Below are 23,528 nucleotides of genomic sequence, written 5' to 3' on the forward strand. Positions count from 1 at the left end.
TGTTAATTATTGATCTGCAATATTAAAATCTGTTTGACTATGGAGACCGTGGTCTTTGTCCTAAAAGATAGATGATGGTGGCTGTGAATGTTCAAAGATATGTTTCTTATTAAAAAAATATGTATGTGTATCTTATAAATTAAGACAGAGTTACTTATTTTTCAGGGGCTGATACACAGACAGTCCAACTCCAGGGTACATGTGTGAAGAAAAAGGACCGTGGATCTAAATGCGACAGTTCATGGTTCTGTTCTTCGACACAGCCTGCTGAAGGGAATCTCTGCACAAATCGTATCAGCTGCTGTGAGACTATCACACACACACATATACACTTACCTATCTGTGTTTATTTAGGAAGATCATCAGATAGTCTGTCTGTTTTCCTTTTCTCGTTCCATTGCAGATTTGGTTTCAATGGAGTGGGAATATTTGTTGTGACAGGAGTTTTTACTTCAAGACTGGCATCAGAATTGGAGCTTTGTTTCAGTGGTCTAATTTGTTTATTGTTGTTTTTAAACAACACAAAATGTCTATCTTTTATTTAGGACAAAGGGGATGCTGGACTGCCAACTGCTATAGTGAGTTTGAGTTTGTTCAGCTTTAAATCAACTGAACAAAGATAAAACAATACTGTAGAGATATAGGAAGCAAAAGTAAATGCAGCCCAATGGGAATATGTGTTTACACAGAACTTTCTTCTTATCTGTTAAAATAGCAAGAAAGAGAATGAGGTTTATGCATGATAAGGATTGTTTAAAAAATGCAGCCCAATGAACACAGATGCCACATGTGTGTCTGTGTCGGTATGTGTTCGTAGTGTCAGATTGTGTGAGTGCAAGTGGAGGCAGAAAGTTTGATATTGTCTTATTTATTGAATATTGTATTATTTTGTATTTGATTGTGTTCAGACAGTGTCGGGTGTGATCGCTGTGGGGATGTCTCATGGTCTGGCTCTGGTTTTTGGTGAGTCAACGCTCCTACATGCACACAGTAACTCATCCTATTTAAATCTTTTTTCAATGCAAATAAAAGTGTGGTTAGGTTATTTCTAATTAAAATAAGTTTCCATGGGTTGTTGTTTTAAATTACATGAAGATGCTGAACAAGACAACAGAGTCTTAATGGCTAAAAGCCAGTTTATATTTCCCTGTTGAATAAACGCTGATGTAGCTGCGTACCCTGCATCATAGCCTGGCATGCACCTCTCTAGAAATGTAACTACAGAAGTGCCCTTTGATTCAGATCAATCATATCCTCCAATGTTATCTCTCTTTTCTCTGTCTCCAGTCATTTCAGTCATAATTGTTGTTAATCATTAATTAGTCTAAATCCAACACGATCCCCTCAGTCCCAATTGTTTGATATAAAGACCAGCTCGTGCTTATCAGTTAAATTGTCGGCTCTGCATTAATCCAGGTCCAGAGTGGGTGTTTTTTTAGGTTTACTACAGCTAGCTTAAAGGATTGTGGTACCTAGCCTGGTGATAATGATAGATTGCTTCAGTGAAGTACTAATTTCTATGAGTAGCTCTGTCGGGATGAGTTCTAAAATACAAGTTAATGAGCTAATTGGAGTTAAGTTATCAAGGTTGATCTGAGAGAAGCTGTCTAAACAGGATTCTCAGCTGCTTCTGAGATTTCTGTGCCTGAAGATACACTAGCATCGATTATGGTCAGGAGATGATGAATTTAGTTTCAAATATTTGTCAAATATATTTCGAATATAGAAAGATCAGTCCAGGGGCATCAAACTGTCCAGTAATGATGGCCTCAAATTATGGTCAAAAAGATTTTAAGCTTGTAAAGTGATGATCACAGAAACAAGTTAGTAGCTTTTATTAAATCTTTGTGAACCTGTAAAATAAAGCACCACGAGAAATTCAGGTTTGTGCTTGAGTAGAAAAGATTTGACTTAGTGGAAAAAAAGAGAGAACAAATAATGTGGTGACACAGACACTGATAAAAGTTGATTTTGTGAACATCTGAAAACAGATTCGATTGCTTTTAGAAAACTCAACACTCATAGTTCCCACACTTTGCATGAGAGCCTGAAGTACTTACGATATCTTTAAACCTGAATTATATTTAGATCGTGACAGTCTGATCAGAGGGCAGGGGGATCAGTTACGATCATCTCCACTGTGGGTGCTGAAAAGTGTTGACGATTTTGAAGGACAACATTGTGGAGTCTTCTATTACATTCACAGCACATTATATATTTGCTATTATTCTGAGCAACTTCATGGAATACAATGATACCCTGATATCCTTTGTTCACAGATTTTATTCACACTGCCTCACTTACAAACTGTTTGAATTTGTAAACTGATATAATTCAAATCTTATAGACTTGAACCCATAAGAAACAGCCCCATCAACTAGACCTGTGTGTATTAGGAGGTGTCATCAGCCAAATTAAATCTGCATTAGCTCAAATTCCCATACAGGTGAATTGTATCTATACATGGACAATGCAAAAGAGAACAGGATCTGATGGATCAGCTTTTCAAAATCACACATCCAATAACTAGGATTCTGTCAGGATGCGCAAAATGGCAAACGTGAACCCAAAAGCACGACACTAGAGCAGTCTTAGGAATAGCAAGAGTTCTTGTTTAATGGATAATCAGGGGTCAAAAGCCAGGCAGACAGTCAGAGGTAGCAAACAAATCCGATAGGGAGCAGGCAAAACGGGAATCCAGGGTCCAGAAGGCAGGTCAGAGCGGAGGTCAGGCAGAACAATGAATCAAGGGATAACGCTGGAAAGCTAGGAAAAAACACACTAGACGATCTGGCAGAGAACAGAGGAAATGAGCCGGTATATATACTGGGTGACTAATGACTGATGGAAAGCAGGTGAGTCTGGGGGTGGGGCAGGTACTGGGATCCGTGGGAAAGAGGTGATGCAGAGCAGGGGGGAGTGGCTGAATTCTGAAATGACATGAGAATTAGTACATGCAAAAAATAAGATAAGACAATGAAAATGTTAAGAGCTGACTGAAGTTGTGACAGATTCAGTGTACACTCATACTTGAAGTGTTTTGATTAATGAACACCACAGTTGATTGAGGTTCTTGGAATATTTTATTAAACTCACTGTCGGTTTACAGTATAGTTTACATTATAACAGTTGGAACTTTTATTAACTCAGTATTTGCCAGTATCACTGATGTCCACCCTCAAGACTGCTTGACATGAGTTAGACATGGAGGCACTGACAATAGCCCTATCATGCTCATAAGAAATGCCAGAGCCGTCAGCTTTTGCTCTTACAAAGTTGTGTTCAACTCTATTATACATCATATCATACAGATAGTAGTCGCAGTGAATTTCTCTTTCAAAGATGCCCACAGCAAACCAGGTGGAGTAGATGTTCCGGTCATAGGGCACAGAGTACATGACAGCCATGAAGTGGCTGTAGTCGTTCAGATCGGCATTGAAAAGGTTATACGTGAAGACGCCAACGGCTCCAGTTGCACAGCCGGTGGTCTTGTTGAACATTGCGTTGCCAGTGGAGGAGGGACCCACCAGTGGTGTCAGAGGGACCTCACAGCAGCCTCTCTCAATGAACAGCCTGAACACAGAAACACAACGTGTCAGACAGTACCGACATAAATCTCAGTGGTTTTCCATAGCAGAGGTGCAAGATGTGGTGGTGCAGGCCAAAGACATTCTACACCAAACTGGGAAACTCATTTCTCTCTGGACCAAATCTGAACTGCTCACGGTAGCTTAGGTTAAAAATACATTTAGATACACAGAACAAAGAACGTGAATTACGTTCCTCACCACTTACATGAACACGATTCAAACAATGGACCTATTTTGACTTCGAGAACAGTTGCAGTAATGGCACTTTAATGTACAAAAGGGTATGCGAGTATTCAGACCCACTTTAACAGTCACAGGGTGTCCCAACACGATGCAGTTTGAACAAGCAGGTAAACATGCAAAACCAAAAAATGATAGCTTATCTTTTTTTGGCCATCATGTAATGTCGCTGCTCACTAAATAAAAGTCCAGATTAAAGAAGTTTGGGGATACTTCTTACCAAATACTACAACTCAGAGACCTGCTTAAGTCAGGTTTAAAATGTATGTCAGAAAATGAGCAACACATCACCTTGGGTTGGCCAGAGTGTAGCGGCCAGAGTCGTTTTTAATCTCCACGGTGCATTGGCGAAAAGGCATCGTGATGAGGTGTGAAGTGGTGGCAGGGGAAGAGTCACGCCTAGAGACAAGACACAACTGTTTCAGGGACGTCAGTATCACTGAAGCAGAGGGCATTGACCTGTGCTTTGCTGATAGTCATGTCACAGTTTTTCAGGAGGCTGACTAATGGCTTTGGATATAAAAGACATCACTTTAGGATTGAAGGGTGTAATGGAAATTTTGCATTTTGTATGTGAAGATTGCGTGAACAGACTTGTGTATCTAAAACTAGTTAACTGGGTTAACTAAAGGAAAAAGATCCCCTCTTCCATTGTGTTGAGGGACAGACGTGTCTGCAGGGCAAGGTTTGGAACAGCTGTAGGATCAAAGAAGCTTCAAAAACGTTAACTGGGTTAACTAGTATACATATATGGAGTGTTTATTAACTTAACACACTTTTAAGATTGGGCTCTGACTTCGGGCTCATGATTATCATAACTATTATCATAATATAGTAACATTATATTTTGCACTGGAGGTGTAGCTGGGACGGAGGGACCTAGACAGAGTCCGGATCGTCTCAGCATAGCAATCAATTTGTTGAAAATCTGATAATTCAAGTATTTTACACCTGCATGCCTAGTGCCAAAGAGAAGTGTGTCTAGAGCAGTGGTCGCCAACCCGTCGATCGCGATCTACAGGTCGATCTGCCAGTCTTCACTGTCGGTCCCCCAACTCTCTGGACTCACTGGCTGTCGTCGCGCCGCAGATCAGCTGTGTGTCGGTTGTCTGTGTGTCGGTTGTCTGTTTTTCACACGCGCTGTGTGTCCGCTACTGGCGTCTGAGCTGCTGGTTTGTCTCCTGCATTTCCTTCAATACAAGTCGGATTATGTACGAGACTAGATGTCAGGACTGTACGGTATGACGATGCGCATCTTTCGGTCTGTCGATAACAATCAAAGCCCCGTTGGAACAAATGAGTGGATTCAGAAAGTGTTGTAAATACATTTGTGTCATAAACAGATAAACATTGTGGTTCACAGCAGAATAAACAGAGAAAATGATCTTACCTGAGTTTTAATGTTTATCTGATGAATTTATGTCACAAACAAATGGTTGCAACACTTTCTGTATGCCTTTTCAAAATAAAAGCACTCCAGCGTTTCTGTTAATGGAATCCATTCCCTTGTTTAAAAAGGTTTTTTCATTGTGAATTATTTGCAAGAGCAGAAGATGCACGGCTTCATACTGTGTAGTACTGGTATTTATTTGAGTACAAGGGACTTCTTTCATACAAGGCAATAATCATATTTGTGGCCATATTCAAATCAAAGCCTATATGTAAAAACATAGTGCTGCAGTAGCAGCTCCTCTGCAGAACATGATGTGGAACTGAGAAGCTACATATTTTGCATTGTAAATATGAATTGATATTGATTTGAATATTGTGCATTGAATAGAAAAAGTTGCACAACTGCCTCTCTTTGTGTATATTTATTTCTTGTACATTCAGCCTTTAACACAAATTGCAATAAATAATAAATATGACCCTCCTATCATTGGCTTACGTTTGGAATTAAAAAGTGATCTTGGGCTCGAAAAGGTTGGTGACCACTGCTTTACACCATTTGAAAATATAAAGTATAATTGTTTTTAATTGGGCTATATATGTTATTGTTAATTTGCTGACTCTCATAGGTAGTCATATCATTTTCAGCATGTCAACTTAATATTTTCTAATTTTGTGAAAATTAAACAATGTTTAGTTAGAGGCTTCAAAATAATTCCATTGGGTTTTCTGCCTCCCTCTGCACTGTATACAGTTCATGTATTTGTATTTATCTGTGCAGAATAAAATATACAAAAAAACAATTAATTTTAATTTCTGTGATGAAACTAAAGCTTATGAGCCTGTCGCCCTCTTTGAGTTGACAAAGAACAAAGAAACTGACAACAGACCCTGGACCATCGTATTTACAAGTGTTGAGGAAAATGACGACATTCACAGTTTAAATATTGGCAGTCTTTATTTCAACAAGACTAAGAAATGTTGTTTAATATACATTTTTTTCCTCTTACAATTTAACATCTATCTCATCTTGTTTTTTTCATAGCATTTAGGAGATACTCTGACAAGTAAAAATCTGGTGTAATGTTATGGCCTCTTTTAGAGACATCTAAAAACGGCTGCTCTTTATTTACATCTCTTTTTTCTCTTTTATTCTCTTCAGTCAAGTCCCTCACTCGCTCCTCAGAGAGTGAGTCCTCTCTGTTCTTGTGGGCCAAAGGCAGAGGGACGGGTTTCGACACCTGTCCCACTCAACTTTAAAGTCACAAGACTGAAGTTGCTCTGTGGATGGAGAGAACATCATCCAGCAGCTGGACCGACTCCTGCCAGCTGGGAAATGTCGCTGCCCTGGCCCGCAAGCACAGACATTTACCATCATCACCCAAAAACATTTCCTAGCACTCTCAGAAAGTTGGGTTTCCTCACACGCTGCGTCACATGACACGAACACATGCACAAGCTCTTGTAGAAATGTTGGTGGAACATAAAAAAAAAAAAAAAAATATCTGGGGAATTGAGGCAGTTACATGCAGAAGTGATGTCAAATGGAGCTGCTGAAGCCCAGCTTCATAATTCTAATTTAAGGCTTCAGGATTTTATACAGGTTGCATAGATGTTTAATAAAATCCTCCAAAATCAGATTCTTTATGTTGCTTTCCTTGCTGATCACTGTTTGGAGACAATTCAATTTTATCTCAAAGCCAAATAAGAAGCGAACAGGATGTGTCCAGTATTCACCTTCTGTCAGTCATCTGTCAAACGGCAGCCTGTTTGTTTCACAGCTGCAGACAAATATCAAACATGCAAATCCATTGTTCAATTTTGGTAAAAATGCATATTTAAAACCTCCAATATTAGATCAAATCAAATACTTTGAAAAATTAATATTCGTCCCCTGAACGTTGCATATCAGAAACCTCCTGAATACTGTAGTGTGAATAATCTACGTCAGTTCTAAAAGAGTTGGAAATGACATTCAAATACATGCATAAATTACTGTACAGAAGCTACATGAGGCAGCATCTTTAGAGATGAAATGACCAGGTAATGCAACTAACAGACACACTCATCAGATCAAACCACATAGAAAAATCTGATGTTGTGCTCTTCTGCCGGTAACGATGAACTCAAACACCCTTCAGGGTATCTGAGACGAGAAGATAAAACATCGACATTCTTTTTTTTCAGACTTTACCGAGTTGCTAATGATGTACCAAGTTTAATTAAACAAAACGAAGATCAGGCACCATATGTTGTATTCATTTTGGTAGCAATACTTCAACATTCCACCTCGAGTCGAAATGATGAGAACATGAGGATAGGTAGATCAACCGGTTCAGGATGAGTCCATTTATAGTGACAAAGGCCATTTAAGAGGTACATGTGTGTTTTGTGGGGCGGAGGTGATGAGGGCAGAAAAAAAAAGATAAAATAAAGCCCCAACACACTGTGCTCACTGACCAAAAGTGCCCCCATGTGCACACTGACCTCTTCCACCACCTAAAACTAGCAGTAAAATCCACTGTAGTACCTAATATATATCTTCATACCAAAAATATCTAAAAATTACAACACCTCTTCAACATTAAACCCTGTATTAAAATAATCTTTTCTCGATTCTCATTTGATCAAAGCACTGTCTTTTGTTCCGCTTCTCTAGTTTAATGTGAAATGCTCTGAACATACATGTCACCACCCTCTCTTCTCCAACAGCAAGACTGCTGAGTCAGATCTTCTGTGCTGAACTGAGCTTACAGTACCAAAAAGGGCTTTCAGGACTTGTCAGCTTTGCCTTCTTTAGGGGTAATGTCAGGGGAGTCCTTCTTCCACGGCGGTTACCTTTCAGCAGGTCGCCAGCCGCTCGTCTCAACTCTTTCAGACACTTTCAACTCACTCGGTTGCATTGACATCGAGAGCATGCATGAGGTATGAACTTAGTATTGAAAAGTTCAAGCTGAGGAAACTAACAAATTCATGTGGAAATTCAAAGTGAAGTCGTGATAACGCTCATAGCAGACATATAACCTGCATGTTTGGGCTCACAGACGCCCGAAAGCTCCTGATGAAACATTACCACCTGTGCTGTAACGTCTCTCTCTGGATTTATGAGCGTTCTGCAGCTCAAACTCAACTGAAGCTCAAACTGTTCCTGAGTGGAGATCAACAGGCAGCATCAGAGCTTTTGACTGGTTCATGTGTGTAAATGTATAAATGCACAGAAATGTTCACAGTGTGCACATTGGCAATGTGAAAAGTCATCGTTATGGGATGTTAACACCCACAACAACATGATGTGTTGACCTTTGAATAATGGAAAGAAAAACAATCCTCAGAATTATGAAGACATGTCCCACCACAGGCACTCACTCGTTCCTATTGAGTTATCAGGTGGCAATCACTGAAGAAGGCACACTAATTAATTATGAAATTGCCTGAATAAGGCAATTATAGCATGTTTGTAAGGCAGCAAGCAGAACCATAGTGAAGCTCCCTAAGAGCCATAAGGAGTTAAGGTTTATCTGGGAAAAGGGGAATAAAGTGGATTTTTGGGACGAAAATCATATTGCTGTACACTGATGTCCTTAAAAACATACAAACAAATAATTAAAAGTGAAGTTATTATAATATTAAGAAGAGTCTCCCTCCCCAATGGCGGACAGTCCAAGGTCCTGAAGGCAGTCTTTTAAAGTCTCTCTGACAGTTTCCCCCTTCGTTCCGTCATTCCTGGTCGTTCTCGTCCTCTCCCTGCCCAGCCAGTCTTATCTCAGGTGGGGAGCGAGCAGGGCCAGGGCCAGCCCGCAGAGCGCCAGCGCCATGCTTCCGTGTGTGGCGGCCCCAGTCGATGGAGTTTTGCCCACCACCACTTGATCAACCCGGGGATTGCCAGGGTTCGGTGGAGTGGAGAAGTACATGTCCCGGTCTGTGTCGCAGGATGGAGAGTCACAGCCGCTGCCGCTCTCCTCTCCTCCACTGCTGCCGTCATCTGGGGAACATAAAAGACACAGAGGGTCAGACGTGTGCAACTAGGACTTTATATCATAGATTAAAATCCTTAAGAACTATAGTCCTCACCGTTTTCCAGAGAGATGTCGTTGCCGCTGTGCGCAGCTTTGAGCCTACTTGTCATTTCTTTGAAAGCTGCAATCTGACTGCGAATCATAATGTCTGGCTTTGTTATGTCTACATCCACATCGGGGTTTGATACCTGATTGGCCAGCCCGTTGCCAATGACAACTGACTCGTACCTGTGTCGAGTGAGAGTTAACATTAGTCAAAAATGTCAGACTGAACAACAATACAGCAAAATTTGAATTCCATGTACTTGGTGTGTTTTTTCTTACCTGCTTTTTGCGGTTCCGTTCCAGCACTCATCCCCAGGTGCAATCCTCTCACCTACACACACAGCCTCTGGTAATGTGGACCAGAACTTCTTTGCATGTTTCAGCTTCTTCTTCACATCAGTTGTCTAAGTAGCAAAGACACAAAGAACGGGTCAGACACAACAACTTAAAACAAAGCAATAGTAGACCGAGTGTGCTCTGGATTTTCTTAGACCTTACCAATCGATCCAAACTGGTGCCCGCAGCGGTGGTGGGCCTTGCGTCAGGGCTGTAGGGACGGAAGCGGCCAGTAAAGCCGGTTTCTTTGAGAGAACGCTTGGAACGGAAGGCCATGCTCGGTTTGGGCTGCCCACAACCCTGGAAAACCTATCGGAGGTGAACAAGAATAAAGTTATGTAAGTGGAACTGAATCCTTTCATCCTTATTTCTTTTCTTTTAATAATTGTGTAAAAATATACTGACCTTCTGCGAAACTTGCATGCTGTTTTCTTGCATGTTCATGATGGCCTCGGAGATCTTCACGTCGATGGGATCCATGACAGACTCAAAGTTAAAGGGACCTTCCAGCCTCTCAGCCAGACTAAGCATACCATCTGAAGAGCAGAAAATTTGAGAATTTCATTAAAATAAAAAACACATGAAAAAATTATTCACTGCAAAGATATTTCATAAAATTACTTTACTCAAGTATATTTCTCTCTACAAATAACATTTGTCTGTGGTGAAAAGCGTATATTCTCTATATTTTTATTTCAATCCGATTTGAAAAATTCTGCTTTATTGCCTAACTTATTCTATTTTACACTTTCACATGTTTTCCCATCGTCCCATCTATTACCCAAGAGTGGGATCATGAAAGTCATCTTATATCTATTTCCCCTTATTCTGAGGTGGATGCTACAAAAGGCCACTAGGGGGAAGCACACACCAGCGAGCAGGCTACTGATAAACAGTTAAACAGAGACTGGATTCTTGCAGAGAAAAGCTGCTGCACAGAAACTGTCTCCACAGTGAGCAGTGTCCTCAGCCAGGGACGAACACATGTGATGGTGATGTCAAAGCTAGTTATGTAGAGCAAATATAATTTATACAAAAGAGTGATATGTGTGCCACCCTCATTAGAAGGAAACTGATCTGGGCCTGTGTTTACACAACATAGGAGCTGTAGTCATCCTGAGGGCCACAACATGTACAGCATGTACAGCCACTCCCTCGCTCCCTTTATTTTCAACAAGATACTAAAGAATGAGGGATGTGTTTGTACACGATTTATTTTTACAATACACTGTGTTCCTTTGTTATACATGTTTTTACCAAACTGAAGTGCCATAGAGCCGGTGAACACGATCGGTAAAAATATTCCTCACATGTAATTACCCCAGTTCCATCAAGCCACCAATCCTGTTATGTCATCCTGGTGTAATGCCCGTAGGCGTAAAGAGGCAAAAATGTTTACATAAAACTAGTTTAGATAAAACTTGAAATATGAGCACTGCGGTGACAACATGTGAAAGAATTTGTGTCTTGTTGCCAAATCAAACACTTTAAGTGATTCTGGTTAGAGCAGGGTGCATTTACGGTCAGGTTTGCTTGATAACAACTGCAGAAAGTGTCCTTGTTCACATGACGGTTGCTTACCGAGGAAGTTGTTCCATTCTGTGTCCAAGTCGGCCTGGTTGGCCAAACACCCACGCATGACATTCAGACAGTAATTCTGGCAGGGTTTCAGGGCCACTTGGCCCGAGCAGTAGGGACAGTACATCATCTTCATGACCGCTCGCACACAGCTGGGAGATGCACTGACCTGGAAGAGGCAGGGGGCAGTGAGCATTCAGCTATCACTGTACCACAACAAAAACACTCATCCAACAGCAACACAGACACATACTTAGACTAGGAAAGTATGAACAGTCATTTTGTAATCCCACTCCACAAATCAGGAGAATCTAATCATCAATGAATCACTCACTAACTTGAAAAACCATGCAATACCAGAGCAGACAAAGAGGTTTATGTTATCAGAGACACTGCAGTGGAAACCCTGCCAGTTTTTCCAAGAAAGATATGAAGTCAGAAACAGGAGGGAGGGATAGAGCAAGCTTTTCCGTGTCCAGAGGTTGACTGACTGCTATATCCTTTTTTGGGAAAGACAAAAGCTTCACAAGCAACTCTCGCTTACCATTGAAACTTTATTGATCACCTCTGGCATAAGAGCCAGGCCGCGAACAAAGGTGCGTGCGGCAATGAAGGCCCGGGTTAGCTGGATGCGGAGCTTACGGGGCACGTCGCCGAATGGCTGCAGCTGCTCTGTGTGCCGGCTGACGCACTCCATGTAGGCGTCGCTGAATTCGTACTGCACGTTGACTAGTCGGAACATCCGCTCCAGGAGGTCGGCCCAGAAGTCCGACAGCATGGAGTCCAGGTTGACAGCAGCGCTGCCAGACACATAGTACCGAGTCAGGGACTCGAAAAAGTTCTTGAATAGCTCCGCGTTCTGCACGTACATCATCCCGTATGTTCGCACAAACATGTTGTGCAGTGAGACCTCCGCATTTTTCAGAAGCTCACGGAAAAACTCTGGAGAAAAGAAGAGAAAGATGTGGAAGTTAATGTGATGAATAAATGTTGAGGTTGAAAAGATACAGATCAAATAGTGGTTAACATTTGAGATGGGGATTCAGTTTAAGATGCTATGAACTTCTGTAAAAACAACAGACAACACAAACACATTGTGATTCCATTATCACCACAGTGTAGTAGAGATGTCCCGATACAAATACCAGCATGCCTCCGATACTACCGAAAATACCAGTAAGCAAATCTATGTACCAATTCGATACCACGTCTATACATTATATTTGTTTCATTTGGATAAAACTGCAATTTTCTTTTCCTGGAGATGACTTCTTTGAGACTCAAAAACAGCAGCATTCACCAGAGCTAGCTGCACTGTCAGTAGTTAGCAAATATTTAATACAGGAAAGTCCAATAAGTAAAACGGCGATGTAAAAGATCTGAAGAACCATTTCCATCCAGAGTTAGTAATCACCTGTTAGAATATAAGAACAAGTTGTTTTAATGTACTGGTATCGGATAGTAGTCCATATTGGCTGATACAAAGTCCAGGTATTGGAATTGGTATCGGGCAGAGAAAAACTGTATCAAAACATCTCTACAGTGTACATATAGTAAATAAATAATATGTTGCAGCTGTAAAACTTCTGACCGAATGACTGTATTGAAGTACATCTATAGATCTTGATATGTAAAGCTCTCCATCAACACCTATGCTCTCTGGCTCTGAGCTGCTCCCACCGAATGAAATCAGACTTAAGTTACTCTGCTTCACCTGCAACCATGTCCTGACATTCTGAGCATCTCAACAGAAACGGCTCAAGCATAAAATCTTGGCTGAAAGGCAGAGGAATGTGCGATGTGAAGGGGGTCGGTTGACAACGAGGAGATGAGAGGAGCGAAGTGAAGCGGGTGGGGTGAAAGGTGGAGCCGGAGCATCTCTGTCAGGCTGAACGAGCGGCGCTGCTCCTCGTCTCTGTGGACTTGCCATTCAGTGGAGACGTCTCTCCATATCAAGCCGCTTCAAACTGACCACCATCAATGGCATTTTTCTGTTGTCACATTCCATTCCCTCTCCTTTCTCCCAGCTTCTCTTGGACTGTCCTTCAGAGGCATTTTCAATAGGATTACTGAATAATGCGACGCCCCCCTCCTCCTCTCCCGTATTTGGACCTGTACCCCCTCAAACCAGTCCTGCATCTCCCTCCCTCCGCTGCTTTCACTTCATCAGTTCCTTCAGAGAGCTCTCTTCACGAGAGACAGGGAACAATGACCTACTTCATCCTAAGGAATGTCCATCACCCCCCCTCACCACTTTCCCCACCCCAATAATCCAGGCCCCCTCTCCCACAGACCCCCTTTCCCAACCCATAACTTTCTTAATCTGAACAAAATGAGAATTCCTCAGAGTCTCTGAAAAATGCTTCATCTTCTGTGCCGCGTGCATGCAAGCATACACTTAGTCCCTTTCACTCATCTCTCTTTTTTTAATCCGCTCTCCACACCCCCCACAAAACTTCTGTCCCGCTGCAAGTTTCTCTCAGTGTCCTCTGCTTGCCTTTGAAATGTAAAGTTCCCATGCTCTCACAAGGGGAGTCACTAAACGCTCACTGCCACCAGCACGCATGCACGCACGCACACACACACACACACACACACACACACAGTCCCCGAGAAGCGCTGTCACTTCCACTTCAGACTGACACACTAAAACGAAAAAAATTAGGTAGGGGAGGGGTGAGGGCAACTTGGGGCGGGTTAAGTTGAGGGCTTTTTTAACTCCAAATTCCCACTGTGTCGCCAAGGATACCGGAAACACTGCAGCCCATCCATTTACCTCCCCACCATCATTGCCCCCACCTTCCTTCCAACACACACATGCACCCACACACACACACACACACACACACACAAAGCCAGGGGAGAGGGCACCAAGTTCCACGCTCCATTGACAGAGATTAAAACAAAAGGTTCACCCCCACCCCCTGGAATGTCATAGTAGCCACAAGTTTAAAGTCAGTGAAAGGAGACAGAGGAGTCGAAGAGGAGGAGGCAAGAAGCAGGACAGTCCTAAACTTCTGTTTCCTTTACACTTTATTAAGAGTGGTAATGCCTATATGCTAAACAGATAAGCCCTGTAATGAGTTTGGACAAACCCACTGGTTAGAAAGAGCGATCTGTGCACGGTGTGTGTAAGGGAGGGGGCATTTAGAGGCTATCTGGCCCTTAGCCGAGGCTCTGAAGTATGAGCAGCATTACATAGGCATCTTGCATTGTCATTAAAAACAGTTTATGACACGCAGCCGTCTGCCAACAGGCTGAGGAGCTGAACACTCCCTCAGGATTTTTCCATTAAAAATGCGCTTGTCGCTCAGCCAATGGTCTATGAGAATCTGGGTGAGAGGTTACAATGGGAGAGTGTAAGCTGAAGTGAAATGTAAAACAGCGATGACTCTTGTCTCTGCGAGGATCTGTCTTTTCCTTCCTCCCTTCCCTCATCCTGTCACCGTTTCCACATGTTGCAGAGAGAAGAGCCTTAAATTATAAGCAATGTTAGGCCCAATCCATCACAGGAATAGAGGAGCTGACTGATCTCCTCCCACTCTTCCCTCCCACTTCCTCCCCCTCCAAGGAGCTTCCCCCCTTTCCCCATGCCCCCCCACCCGTGTCCATATAAACTCTGCTCCTCCCAATCCCAGCCCAGGCAGTAATTGCATCCTATTTGTGACAATTAGTCCCTGCGCTTCTCACTTTTCTTATGGGATGGGATCCTGTCCCTCCTGCTGTTGGAGTTCACTGCTTCGGATGATGTGTCTTATATTGTGTGTGTGTGTGTGTGTGTTTGTGTGGAGGAAAGGGGCCTTAATCCATGTGCTTAAATCCCAGACATAGGCTTGCTCTGCTGGACAGGGTCAATGCAACAGGACAGACAGGCTGAGGCCAGGACAAACACACAGTGAAGAGATGCAGAGAGGGGAGAACTATTTCTGGCTCTGGTCTTAATTGGCCATGACTCCTAGCTCCAGGCGCATGAGAGCCTGCCTAATCACATACACCACTTCCTGAGTTTGTTGGTGTGCGAGTGCATGTTGTTGCATCCAACTTCATGTACAGTTGCAGCTTCTTTTTTTTTGTTGCACCTATGCACTCTGCTAAGGAGCAGTCAGCTGACATCACTGACGTGGCCGTCTTTTTCAGTAAGAGTCAATACAATGATAAGCACTTCCTGTGCCGGTTTCACTGACGGGATGTGCCTGCTCCTGGGTGTCTCGGTGTGACAACAGGAAATAATGGGACGGCAACCCGAGCCTGTCATCGTATCCAGTGAGAGAGAAGGTCTAATGGCCCAGGTGGAAAAAAGCACAGCAGGCCTTTGTAAAGAGATCCCACATCTAACAGTTCAGAGACAGCAGCGAGCAGCCTACAGTGATGAGGGGGGAGGCACAGAGGGGGAGGAAGGTTAATGAAACACAGGGAAGAAGTTTCCCTGTAAGCTTGAGGTCTGCCCCCTCTTGGACAAGTTGTTACAGCTCTGTTAATTTCTGTATGACTGTATGAATCACTGTGTTATAAAAAGATTTTAGATATAGTAAGAGGGAAGAAAATACCTAGAAGTATTTAAACATTACTTGTTTGGTGGTGGGATAGGACTGTGAAGCTACAGTAGAGTTTGAAAGGTTTTTAAGTTATGTAAAATGTCAGTGGAAATTTTCTAGATAGTTTTGGCTGCGGTATCAGTTCCTCAAATCTAAAACCAATAAATAATTTTTAGTCCCATCCATCACATCTTAAACATCTATCACAAAGTCTGCAGATAAATACTTCAACACCTGCTTCAACAGACCAATACAATGCAGCGAGAATAAATTACATCTTTATTTGATAAGAAAATGTTTCTCTCAATTTCAAGTACTGTTATGTTCTCAGGACAATAACAATTCTATTAAGAAATACTGCAAAATATAAATTTCCAAGTTTAATTAAAAGACTGTTGTAAAAACCTTCTATAAATAGAATTATACTATGATGTATACATTGACTTTAAAGTAAGAAGGACAAGGCCTTTTTTTAAAGTAGAAATGACGATCACTAATTGATTCATTGAACGAAAGAGAAACAGGAAAATAATTCAATAATCCAACATTTTTTTTCATTCATTATTTTCTACTTCTAAAATGTGCCTTATTCTGGTTTCTTACTTTTGAACATATTTGGGTTCATGACTGTTTTGGAATTTGACATCAGCCTAGGGTCTAGGTTATATATAATCGTAAGCATCTTGCCGTCACTTTATAGACCAAATAATTAATTAAAAGGATAATGCAATAAATTAATCAATTGTGAAAATTGTCAGCTGTAGCCCTAAATCAATGTCGAAGAGAGCACCGGTTGAGTCAGAGCGAGAAATCTGCAAAGATTTATAAAGAGGCTGGAGGACAAAGCTGAGCAGAAAAACAACAACATTTGTTAGAGACATGCACGCGGTGAAACATGATCAACTGTGAGATGGAAAGAGAAAGAAGAGTTTGAGGGGCAAAGAGAGGGGTTTTTTGGGGAGAGAGAGGCATGGGATGGGGACTAAGGGCAGTAAGAGAGGAAAAAAAGAAGGGCGGACGGCTCGAGCAGCGACTGCATTCCGACACGTCACATTCCTGTTCACATCTGGCTGTAATACACACGCTTCCTGTTACTGACGATCCCTCGCTGCCTTTCACAGACACATAAGATGTGAAGGCCCCTGACCTGCATATGCACACATGTGCATGCATGTGTACTGTACATAAACATCAAACCCTGCACATTAATTACCCTTACAAAAGCATAACTCCAATGTATTTAGAAACTCTAAGATTCCCTGTCTTATTTGTGAATCTGCAGCAGAAAACGTCTCATGCTCTACATGTATTATTAAGCTTCTTTTTAGCTGAGCTGCCGTGGTGGCACGGTTGTGTGGTTGAGGGTTTTCAAAGCCACCCTACTTCCTTGGTGACTCAGCAGTGTTACGTTCCCATGCGCGCCCACCCTCAACAAGAGTAACCCGATCCCAATATTTACAGGCATACACACATGTGCTCACACACAGAGGAACAGGAAGTACAGAGAAGACTAAATCTGATTATGTGTGTGGTCCGTCTGGAAGGGCACACGTCTCTCTGGAGAGGAGTGAAGCGAGCTGCTGGGGACCAGGCTGTTAGGGGGACGATGAGGCAGGGAGCTGAGACGTTGAGAGACAGGTGGACGGGCCAACAGACACAGACTGACTGTCTCCACTTCGGGCAGTGCATTGGCAGGTGGGAGCGTCCGTCAAAAATCATGCAACACAAGTGCTCCAATGGGGACCCTCAGGGCCACCAGCACAGTGAAGTCTGAAAATCGCCTGGTGTGCATGTGTGTGTGATTGTTGGTGTAGGGTTGTTTGCTTACTGTCAAAGTGGTCGTGTTTCTGTTTGAAGGTGGATTGTAGGTTGGTGCTAAGCCTGGAGACGGGAGCTTTCATGTCTGAGTGGCTCTGCTGGCTCAGCTTCTCCTCCATCTCCACCGTGCAGCAGGAGAAACCCTGCGGACACACTTTCAGGGGGGCTCCTGGAAAAGACAAGGAGAACACGCTGTTAGACAACATCTGCTACAGGAATCTGTCATCATGAGTCACATTACAGAGAAATACAGTACATGCAATCTGTTATGTTAGAATAAAAACAGATCAGTTGTAAACCAACAATAGGAATGTCAGAATACAAATCTGCTCAGAAGAGGCTGCATCTCATAAAACACAAAACACAATGTGTAGATTTACAATAAACTGAGCCAATTGGACAATTAACGTAGATACTGAAACACATTCACATTAGTCATTAACAGAATATTCTGCATTTCTATAGAATAAAACCGTCTGTTAAGTAACAACCTGACACGCTCACTAAATCAAACGCACCTTCGCAGTGAAAACCCCCTTAATTGCACTTCAGTGGAGTAATTGCAACACTAAGCTCAGAGCAGTCTTTAGCTGGCCACTTTATCCTGGCACTATCCTGTCCTGATTGATAGTTTAACACTGTATCTTTCTCTGAGTGCTGACTGCCTTCTAAAACACAAACTTTAAAAAAAGGGGATTAGCTCTTCACTGTGTGCAGGTAAGACGGCTGACTTCAGCTGTGTGCAATGGCGCGGTTAAACCTGAAGCAGAGTTTTTTAAGGTCATTCTGGCTTTGCAGCCACACAGGGTGGTATTTCAAACACCATAAATTTGAGGGAAAAAAAAGGTGTAACGGTGGAGAACACACAAGAGAGCACTGGTCTGCTGATTGTTGCAAAGTGAATGGGGCAATTTCCATGTGACCACTCTGACTGTCAAGTGATGCATTTTTAAATTGGTGATGCTCGTTTTAATGCTTGCTCTGTAAAAAAATAAAAAAAAATAACACATTTTGAAAACAGCAAAAAGCTATTTGTCGTAAAAAGTGTCACGCTCCTGGCTTACGTAGCCCTCCGAGGAGAAATTTGAAGTTTTAGTGTTTTGGAGCATCAGTGTAGTTAAACAATGTTCTGAAAATGCCGGCTGTTAGAACATTTTAATAGGTTTTCACATTCACACACATGAGAATCGATACTGAAATCAATAAAGCCAAAATAAAGAGTAAAAAACTGAATTTTTACGTCTTCTGACTAAAATGATTATTCAAAACTCAAATACTGTCTTTGATAAAACAGCAAATGTTAAAGTTGTTGGAAATGAGTTGAACATCCAATCAAAATGAGGGTCAGGGGTAGACAAATGCGAAGTTGCAGCTGCAATAATGTTTTGTTTTAAACATGGCTGCTGGAATTTGGGGGAACACAGTGATCCTTTCACTGCATCCAGGCACCAACGGCCTGTTTGGTTTTCCCCACCAGCTCGTGCTCACTGACTCGAGGCCTGAGTGCCTGCAAGTTACTGCAACATTAAGGTCTTGTATGGACTGAAGCTTTAAAATGACCTATAACATTTTCCTGCATTTATTGAAAGACACATTTAACATGTCAAGACCAATTTAGGCAGAAGAAATGATTCGACCCCATTTTTGCACAGGGAATGTGCAGTGAAATACATGTTCGTTTATATAAAACCTTGCAAGCACAAGTGTATTATTGAAAGCTACAGGAAACTCAAAACTGCAAACTAGAGCCTGACAGATAAATCAGTTGGCTGATAATATCAGTCAATATGAGCCTTTCAGAGACATTATTATCGAAGTTTATGTCTGCTGGCATGCACTTTGTTTTACAGAGTACAAAATGCAGAAAAGATGAGCATTTATGTGTTTATATATATATATTTTTTTATAAACTTATGTTCTATATATGTGGTTCTTCATAAATAAACTGTAAAATATCAAGTCTAAATTACATTTCTATGTCATAAGAATTGCATAACGACATCTAAGGAATAATTGCCAGGTTTTTAAAATAAATATATCGGTAGATATATTTTCAGAAATATTTGATATCCTGAGATTGGCATGGACAACAACAAATCTATACCGGGCTGGCTCCACCGTAAACTAAACAGGTGTAAACTGGATATTGCGGCTTCTATTGTCCCCATCACTTACTAACCACTACTGCACTGATTTTGCACATTTACATTATCGTAAAATAATTAATGTATCTTCCTCCAAGTGACACCCAATGACAGGAAAAGTGTGGAGTTTCTCACTTTGCTTGGAGAAGCATTAAAACATTTACTATCCAATTTCTTCTTGGGTTGAGCGTTGTTGTATTATCAGTTCATGTTGGAACACTTCCTTTGGTTTGGCCTGTCCGTAGATTGTGGGCTGTTTTGTTATCTTCACTGCTGGTTGCTATGTTTTATGTGTTGCTGTAACAACTCAGACATGTCAATTTGTTCTTCTGTGACATCTTGAGGTTGTTTTCATTATTTTTGTGCATGTATCAGACACCGTCCATTGACTTCTATTTGATGGACAGAACGACTACTATACACCTATATAGATGAAGATATAAAAGCATATTTCTATACGAAGTTTCCTTTTGTTTTAAGAGCTTGATGTGCTAGGACTGTTAACTTTGTAACACCGCAACCCACACACAAACAATCTCACTTTTACTTCTGCACACCAAACATTAAAGCCAATAATAGCTCACAAACTTCAGAGAACCTCCCTGCGTGTTTGAAATAGTAGCTAAAAATGTTAAGAAATATTAAATTGTAGAGTCAGAAGTGACTCATAGCATCACAATCATCTAAACAGGGCACCAGAGGGAGGGATGCACCCTGGCGCCATAAACCGGACCCCTCTGTCTGGGATCAAGTCCAAATAAGCCTCAAGTCACTCCTTCTCTCACAGTCCTCTCCCCAAACTCATCTCTCCCCCTCCAACCGATCCCCTGCTCTACACATATGCACGCACCCACACACCCGCTCACCCAGGCACAGTTGGCAGCCCCTACTTAAACATATTCACACATCACATCACTGCTCAACACATGGCTCTTTGTACCAGCATGATTGGAGGTACAAGGAGCGTGCACGCACACACAGATTGACTTTTAGGTGAAAAAGCCATCCAGTCTCTCCTCCAGCAGGGCCCCCTGCTCGCCTACAGCACAGGCGTACAATTAAAGCCATATTAGAGCCATATCCACGTTGAAAATATCCCTAGTTACCAAAGTACACAAATAAAAGTGAGATGGTCAATATTTCACAGGAATGTCTGCACAAATGTCACATTGTTAGCGCAAAGGATTAAGTCTCTGAAAACTGAAGATTCTGAGCTAATGCATACTTTGTGAAAACATTGTGGCAGCCAATTTCTCAAACCTCTGGGAGAGAAAAAAATAGCACTGTTGGAGCAGAACAGAGTGAACGGTTAATGAGAACAGTTAGATCCTATAAAATAAACTCAACACGGACTGTGCGTGACGTGTTTCAGCCTCACTGTTTCACAATAAGCGGTGTAGGTTGACGCATCATTTCTCTACCATGACTGGAATGAATAGTCTTTGTATGGATGGCGAGCTGGCTCTCACTTGTCTCATGGAGTTCCTTTCAGGGGCCTCTCAATCTTCAAGCTTCCCAAGTACTTTAAAAATGTAATAAGACACAGAGGCAGCACGTTAATGAAGTGTCACTCAGACAAGGAAAACTGCCATTTATGGTGGACAAAACAAGAGAGCATCTTGTAAACAAGCATGTGACTGTGTGTCATGGTATTCATCAGCTCTCCACCACTTCTCTGGCTTTCCTTTGTGGGGAGACCACCATCCCCTTTAAATGGCTCATAAAATAAGTCACTTCCCTTTGACATTGTCCTGCCTCTCAAACTCTGTTCTCAGAGGAAGGATGGTGGGGGAGGTGAAAATGCCTAACAGACAAAAACCAGATTAGACACCTCACCGCCCCCTCTGCCTGCCATCATGTGCCCCTGAACCAGACAGACCTCAAGGTGCCCCCCACCTCCGCCTCGACTGCCACCACCCTGCAGGCTTAACCAGCGAGGTCAGGGGTTAACAGCCACTCCTCTGAGAGAGGTCCTGTCCTCTGACCCCCTTCCCTGTCCGCCAGCCAGCACATCCACCACACACAGTAACATACCCCCCCCCCAAACCCCAATAATAACACCACCAACACACATACAAAAAAAGCCCCCTCACACCTATATACAGGCAATTAACAGCCTGGAAAGTCGCAGGCACTTGCAAAAATATAAATAGAAAACAGTAATCTTCTCCAATCTTGAGTCATAAAGGTCCCTCAAGGATTATTTCTGAACCCTCCTGAATCCAGGACCTCACTTAAACTGCTAAGAGAGCCATGAAGGACGCCATGGGGTACAGCATGTCATGAACCATTCACTGACGTCTGTCACTAATTGGAGCCTGGTGGTCTGCAACTAAACCTTACCTCGGAGCTTTCTCACACACACACACACACACACACACACACACACACACACACACACACACACACACACACACACACACACACACACACACACACACACACACACACACACACACACACACACACACACACACACACACACACACACACACACACACACACTCGACATTTGTAAATAATTACATGATAAACTGTATGCAGCTCATAGTTTATGTACATACTAATCCAATCCCAGTGGAATCTAGGTAATGTGAGACAGCGGATACTGGGGCAATTTAATTTCCAAACTTGAAAAACGTGTGAAAATATCAGAGGTTGGTCTGATTAATCTTAGTCCAACATGTAAAACTCAGCTCCAAATGTTGCCAGTAGAGTGAAGTATGTGAAACAACACTACAATACAAAGGTTGACTATTAATTGGCATACAGTATTATGCACCCTGTTGTAACATGTAAAGGAAAGCGCTGCCAGTCTACTGAGCATTTCTTACAGACTGTTGTAAATTTGCACGCCCTGCAGCCATAACATTCTCCTGCTCCTCACCTCTGTCTAGGGTGTAATTATCCTGGGGGGTTAAAGGATTGGTGCCATTTGTTGGGTAACTTTTCTGTTCTACATCCTGTCAGGCACAATCACATGAGCTGAACTTGTGGTCTTCAAGAGTTCATGGCGTTTTGTTTTAAAGGTGTGAAGTTGTACAAACAAGCATGTTGTTTGTGATAGGCGTAATCATTTGTGTGGACTGTTTTAAAGAAGCAAAAGGAAAGAGGGATGAGGTGAAGCCACAACTGAAAGGAGAGATAAAAAAAGACCAACAGCTGCATATTTCACTTTCAAAATCATAGCAATTCTGTTTCCTAAGTTATTCCCTTCTTAAATTCATTCTTGTTGCAGCATGTTTTCAAATCACCCCTTTCTTTTTTGTCTCCCTTTCATTCATCAGCGAGAACCAGAGAGTTCAGAGATGTCCGTATCTGGTTTTACAAATGAATACAAAAATTCCAGTTGTACATATTTGGAAAAAAGCATTTCAAATTACTTTCTTAGCCAGTAATTAAACATTTTAAATGATTCTGATAATTTAGTCCTCAACAAATAAAATAATAAATCACTAATTTGAAAGCAAAAATTATTTGCTTTTTATCAGCTTTCAGTAATAACTTTGAAAGGGCATAATTTTGTTTGAATGTGCGATGTGTCATTTTGAAATTAAACCCACACACCATGTATTCAAGACAGTGGATGAAATGTTGTCATGGCTCCATAATTGTACAGGGTTTAGCAGGGAACTCTCCCACATGACAGTCTAGCACTATAAATCCCACCAGTGTCCTGTTATATACTGAATCTTACAGTTTCAGTGTACAGCTAGGAGAAGTGCCTGGGTACATTTTGATATTTCTTTCTATATAACAACAAATCCTTTAACTGGGTGAGCTGAGTAAGAGCTCTGTCTTATTTACAACTTTGGAGGAGCAGCTTTACGGGGAGGG

The 23,528-nt window shown here is 42.0% G+C and overlaps 2 protein-coding genes and 1 long non-coding RNA gene across 6 annotated transcripts in view; 1 reads left to right on the forward strand and 2 right to left on the reverse strand.

The window, feature by feature from the left end:
• Positions 1-3,064: 3,064 nt before the first annotated feature.
• LOC118112741 (DELTA-sagatoxin-Srs1a) lies at positions 3,065-5,449 on the reverse strand. 4 transcript variants are annotated; one of them, XM_035162267.2, is made up of 3 exons: positions 5,221-5,449; positions 4,122-4,229; positions 3,065-3,573 (listed from the first exon to the last, which is right to left on the reverse strand). In XM_035162267.2, the coding sequence occupies exons 2-3, from the start codon at positions 4,187-4,189 to the stop codon at positions 3,147-3,149; spliced, it is 495 nt and encodes a 164-aa protein (XP_035018158.1). In that variant the 5' UTR covers positions 4,190-4,229; positions 5,221-5,449; the 3' UTR covers positions 3,065-3,146. The 4 variants fall into 4 exon arrangements, with proteins under 4 accessions (XP_035018158.1, XP_035018159.1, XP_035018160.1 ...); XM_035162268.2 differs by lacking the exon at positions 5,221-5,449 and adding an exon at positions 4,900-5,140; XM_035162269.2 differs by lacking the exon at positions 5,221-5,449 and adding an exon at positions 4,782-4,911.
• LOC118112742 lies at positions 4,932-6,859 on the forward strand. Its single transcript, XR_004697260.2, has 2 exons — positions 4,932-5,069; positions 6,382-6,859. It is a non-coding gene; the product is annotated as an uncharacterized LOC118112742 (long non-coding RNA).
• The window catches only part of gpc4 (glypican 4), a 31,513-nt gene continuing 14,143 nt past the window's right edge, over positions 6,159-23,528 (reverse strand). The window contains exons 2-9 of the mRNA XM_035162265.2: positions 17,558-17,716; positions 11,739-12,136; positions 11,198-11,363; positions 10,022-10,152; positions 9,779-9,925; positions 9,560-9,684; positions 9,291-9,463; positions 6,159-9,201 (exon numbers count right to left, since the gene is read on the reverse strand). Coding sequence (XP_035018156.1) covers positions 8,978-9,201; positions 9,291-9,463; positions 9,560-9,684; positions 9,779-9,925; positions 10,022-10,152; positions 11,198-11,363; positions 11,739-12,136; positions 17,558-17,716 — 1,523 coding nt within the window. The 3' untranslated portion in view covers positions 6,159-8,977. The remainder of the gene's footprint in view (positions 9,202-9,290; positions 9,464-9,559; positions 9,685-9,778; positions 9,926-10,021; positions 10,153-11,197; positions 11,364-11,738; positions 12,137-17,557; positions 17,717-23,528) is intronic.

Source organism: Hippoglossus stenolepis, chromosome 7 (assembly GCF_022539355.2).
Source record: "Hippoglossus stenolepis isolate QCI-W04-F060 chromosome 7, HSTE1.2, whole genome shotgun sequence".
NCBI lineage: Eukaryota > Metazoa > Chordata > Actinopteri > Pleuronectiformes > Pleuronectidae > Hippoglossus > Hippoglossus stenolepis.

Coding starts and splice junctions, on each gene's coding strand:
- LOC118112741 (XM_035162267.2), bottom strand. CDS start 4,189: ATGCCTTTTCGCCAATGCACCGTGGAGATTAAAAACGACTCTGGCCGC. Junction 3,574..4,121: donor TACACTCTGGCCAACCCAAG/GTGATGTGTTGC, acceptor TTCTGTGTTCAG/GCTGTTCATTGAGAGAGGCT.